Source organism: Nannospalax galili, unplaced genomic scaffold, assembly GCF_000622305.1.
Source record: "Nannospalax galili isolate Female #2095 unplaced genomic scaffold, S.galili_v1.0 scaffold1189, whole genome shotgun sequence".
In the NCBI taxonomy this organism is placed as follows: Eukaryota; Metazoa; Chordata; class Mammalia; order Rodentia; family Spalacidae; genus Nannospalax; species Nannospalax galili.
In genome coordinates, this window is record NW_008360313.1 from 1,266,642 (window position 1) to 1,271,549 (window position 4,908).

At 34.8% G+C, this 4,908-nt stretch overlaps 1 protein-coding gene across 2 annotated transcripts in view; it reads left to right on the forward strand.

Annotated features, from left to right (window-relative positions):
- Positions 1-4,908, forward strand: part of Nme7 (NME/NM23 family member 7) — a 225,000-nt gene that overhangs the window by 122,088 nt on the left and 98,004 nt on the right. For both annotated transcript variants that reach the window (XM_008824912.2, XM_029559528.1), the window contains exons 8-9: positions 1,925-1,989; positions 4,494-4,562. In XM_008824912.2, the coding sequence (XP_008823134.1) occupies positions 1,925-1,989; positions 4,494-4,562 (134 nt within the window). The remainder of the gene's footprint in view (positions 1-1,924; positions 1,990-4,493; positions 4,563-4,908) is intronic.

The following is a 4,908-nucleotide window of genomic DNA, read 5'->3' on the forward strand; positions in this document are numbered from 1 at the left end:
AGAGAGAGAGAGCTAGATAGATGATAGATATAAAATTAAAAGGAAAGTCAAATTTATATTTACCTTTTACTATGTCACTATTTCTTCTTGAAGATCATGTTCCCATCATATTTTAGTTCCCTAAAATCTTAAAACATTTCTTTAGTTTTTATTGTAGTACAGGTTTAGTGATAACAAATTCCTTAGTTTACCTGAAAATGTTTATCAGTATTCTTTAAATATTTTTTACTGGTAGAGAATTTCAAGTTGAGAGCTTTAATTTTTTTCTTATTGGGCATATTTCATAGTCATCCACTGTTCTCTACTTTAGCACTTATATTAAAGCCTATAAAATAAATAATATTCAAGTTAGTAATGTTAATGTGACAAAGAATATTTACTAAAACCAAGCTCAATATGAATACAAGACACAGATTCAGAGTTGGGCACAGGCCTGTCCTCAAATGGTAACCCAATTAGGCTCCGTTTTCTATCTCCAAATTTCTTAGAAACTTATGTTTCTATAGTATAATATTATATCATTTGGGCTTCACTTGGTATAAATGTATCTTTTGAGAAATAGTAATACTTCTGTATTTTCTTTTTTATCTTGCAGCCTATTTCAGTTCAAATAGCACTCTGAGGTTACAGTAAGACAGTAAATAAAAGTGCATATTAGGCATCATTCTTGCCTGGTGACTGGTTTTTCTAGGTACACATCTAGATGGTTCAGAATATGGTGTATATGAATATGTATGCACACATGTGGTGTGAGAGATAAAGAGGGAGCTACAGTTGTAGTTTATTTGGAAATAAAATAGGTGTTTTGGGCAAGATACAGCCATTGCAGTCATAACTCACAGATGTCTGTCCTGGGTCTGCTATACTGGGTCTGCCTAAAAATAGTCCCCTCTTCAGTCAGGCACAAATGGAAGAGGAGCTCAGGAGGCCACTCCTTATGGCAGAACTATTTGCTACTGATAGATTCAGGGTATGGGGAATCATTGCCTCTGTTGTGCATCCACTGATGACCCCACCAGGCTCCAGTGGATAGTTCTAATCCAGTGATCACACAGATAGCCCTGGTTAAACTAAATGGGCCACAAAACCAAACCAAAAGTTGATTCTGGAAAAGGTACTTGGGGCTAGTGGTATGTTCATAGAGATGGGAAGGAGAAAAGTAAAGTGAGAGCATGGGAGAGAGTAATCAGAATGCATTGTATACGTGTATAAAATTTTCAAGTGCCTCTCTGTGTGTGTGTATGTGTGTGTGCGTGTATGTGTGTGTGTGTATGTGTGTGTGTGTGTGTGTGTGTGTGAAAAGAACGTAGAAGATTTGTATAGGAAACAAATATATCTCAGAATTAGTTCCATACCTCTTATAAAAGCTACTCACTAGTGAGGAAGGCCCAAATCCTCATGTTGGCATCTAAAACCTTCATCGATTGAGATTAAATCACTCTTTTTCAGTTTTGTTTTGTTTTCCGAGTTGTTGAGGCTCACACTCTGTGTCCCTATGGAAGTCCCTCAGCTGTCTGCAGAAAGTGTCATGCACACTTTCATTTTTCCTGCCCACCTTTTCAATTACACTGTATCTTTTTACTCCTGTGTCTAGTATCTTGTCATTTCAATTTTTGGTAATGTTAGTTTAAATTATCTGATTTTCATGTTATTTATATCACTAGATGTATGGGGCCTTAAAGGCTAAATGGCAGCTCAAAGTGTTTTGCTCAGGACCATCATTGATATTCTTGAAGCATTTCCTAAGGAATCAAATGATTAGATATAATGCTCAGTATACTGATTTACTGTATCTTGCAAAAAAAAAAAAAACCCAGGTTTTTATTATATGGAATAGAAATAAAAGAATTGATGTTGAAAATGTTAATTTCTCAAAAGCCTACAATTACTTAAAATTTTGCCCTCATTTGTTCTTCATTTTTAGGACTGTTGGGAAAGATCCTGATAGCTATTAGAGATGCGTGTTTTGAAGTCTCAGCTATGCAAATGGTAGGTGGTTTGCAATGAGCCATGGCACTGGGATTGTTTATTTAAAATAACCTTTACAGTGTTTTTAAGTGAATGTTCATTGTTTACTTGAGATTTGAATTTATTAAAAGATATACAAAACTCAGTAACCCTACAGTAAATCTTTTTTCAAATTATTTGAGCTGTATACTTTTATTGAGAAAACTAAAATTCAGATGTTACACCTAATTTAATCTTTAAAGTTTCTTCATTTCTTAAAACTACAGCTGCAAAGGACAGACCCCAAACTGTATTTCAGTCTTTAAAATGACAAATAGAATCAAAGTGTGTTGTTTTAATGTTCTGAATTTCTAAGCAGATAGTCAAGAAAGAGAAGGAGTTCAGATTCTCACAAGTAAAGAGATCACCAGAGGGTTGGAAAGGAGCAGGGGAAGGAGAATAGAAAAAAGCTCAATAGTGAGCAACAGATATACTTAAATAGGAGGAATAAATCCAATTCCTTTAGAGAAGGGGGTAGGTAAAATACAGTTAGGAGGAAAACGTTCAATACAGTTAGATTGGATGAATAAGCTTAATACAGTTAGCTGGCAATGGCTTCAATTTAGATAGGATGAGTAAGTTTAACAGAAGGAATAAGCTCTAGTGTTATATAGCATAAGATTACTGTAGACATGAAAGATTACTATTTCAAGACAGCCCGAAGAGAAGATCTTAAATGTTCCCAATGTAAAGAAATGGTAAATGTTCAAAGTGGTTCATGTGTTAATTACCCTGATTTGATCACTATACACTGTATAAATGAATCAAAATATCACACAATAGCCAATAATATGTATAATTATTGTATGTTAAAAATAAACAAATTAAAATTTAAAGAAAGAACTATCAACTGATTTCCCAAGCCATCGAGCAAATCATGAAATTTGATGAAAGCATTGATATTTGAAGAATCTTCCTAGGGATTTTATATTCATAGGCAAAAATATTTTGGTGTAATATAGTGATAGGATTATAGAACATAAGACTATCTTGAAAATAATTTAAGGAGTTTTGGTTTTACACATTCTAACTATTAAGCCTACAACCTAGCAAAGTAATTGGCATAGTAGACACTCAGCAAGACCAATGACTAATGTTTGAACCTTTGATGGAGGCGTTGTAGTACAACAGTAAACAGTACAGCAGTTGTTGATTTATGGACTCAGGGATACCTACCTTTCTTTGAATCTGGAGTCAGCTACTTTTTAGGCGTGTGCCCCTGGCCAGATGTTTTCTCAGTTCCAGGCCATGAGAACATTATTATTTGCTTCAGTAGGCTTATTCTATCTATTAGACTTTTCCTAAATTGCATCTTTTCTTATGTTTTGTTGTATTAATGGTAAATGCTAGTTGCATGTAGTGGAAAACATAGAAACCAAACAGAATTCACTTCCTGTAATAGCAATATTGCCTGTGATGGTAAATCCTTCCAGCTTAAACTACTGACAGGCCTTTCTAAGTGATTTCCAGTCTTGGCCATAGGAGAAGCAAAGTGGTAGAGGGGAATAAAATTGGAATCCAAAGTCTATTTAAAGTTAAGGTTTTAGTTCCTGAGACCCTTAAGCATAACAAATTTAAAATCATCCTTGATGTGGAGTTTTACTAGGTTTGTTCTATAAGTATACTTTTTACCACAGTTGTTTCTGAAGATTAGTAGGAAGCATATGTGATGTGTATGAGTGCTTCCTTATAAACGAGTCTAATAGTTTTTCTTAATGTCTGCAAGGACAACAGTATTGCTTTACACTCTCTGCAAAATATGAAGGATCTATGCTTAGTAACCGTGTTCTTGTATGTCTAATCTCTCAATTAACAGCATTATATTGCCTATGATGTTTTTGTGTCAATAGTAGGGTTTTATTCCGAGATACAGAGTAGTAGATAAGAGCATGGGCAATGGGGTCAGATTCTTGGTGACAGAATGCCAATTTGTGGTGGTCTCATGGCCCCTCTGAGCCTTAGTAATCTTGTTTCTAAATCTGAGCTATGCACACTACTTATATCCCATAGAGTTACTGTGAGAATTTAATGAGATGTTACATATACAGAATCTAGAGTCATGCATCACACCATAAGGACTCAATAAATCTCAACAAATGTCATGTATTGTTATTATTGATCAGCTAATCTTTAGTAATAGACAGGCATTTGTAAATGATCTCCAAGATCTGCCAGGACTGGTGATCACCAAGAAATGTCTGTCTTCAAAGAGTAAATACTTCAACATTTACATTTTAAACTTAAAAGAATAAGACAGATATAGTGGTAACCACTTATAATTCCAGCACCCAGAAAGCGAAGGCAGAAGAGTCACAAGTTCAACGATAGCCTGGGCTGCATGGTGTCTTTGAGGCTAGCTTGAGGGGGATAAAGCCCACATACCAAAAAGTAAAAGATTGCACCCAAGGAATAATATATGCCGTGTGCTAAGTGTTCCTCAATTGTTTTTCTTTGGTTGACTGGCCTGTGTTTTGTTTTTAATGTAGTTCAATATGGATCGAGTTAATGTTGAAGAATTCTATGAAGTTTATAAAGGAGTAGTATCTGAATATAGCGTAAGTATCAAAGTAAATATCAAGCAGTGGTACTGAAAACAATGTGTGTTGAAATATTTGAAACCTTAATGTAATTTATAGTTATTGAAATTTTCAAAAGTATGACTTATAAACCATGCATCTGATAAGGGATTAATATCCAAACTCAATATCAACCTGGTTTAACTATGATCAAAGAGTAAAGGCAGGGGGATCAGGAATTTGAGGTCCTAAAGGAATTGAGGAATTTGAGGATTCTTAAAACAAACAAGTATTACAAAGAATCTGAAGAGATATCTTCCTTCCTTCCTTCCTTCCTTCCTTCCTTCCTTCCTTCCTTCCTTCCTTCCTTCCTTCCTTCCTCCCT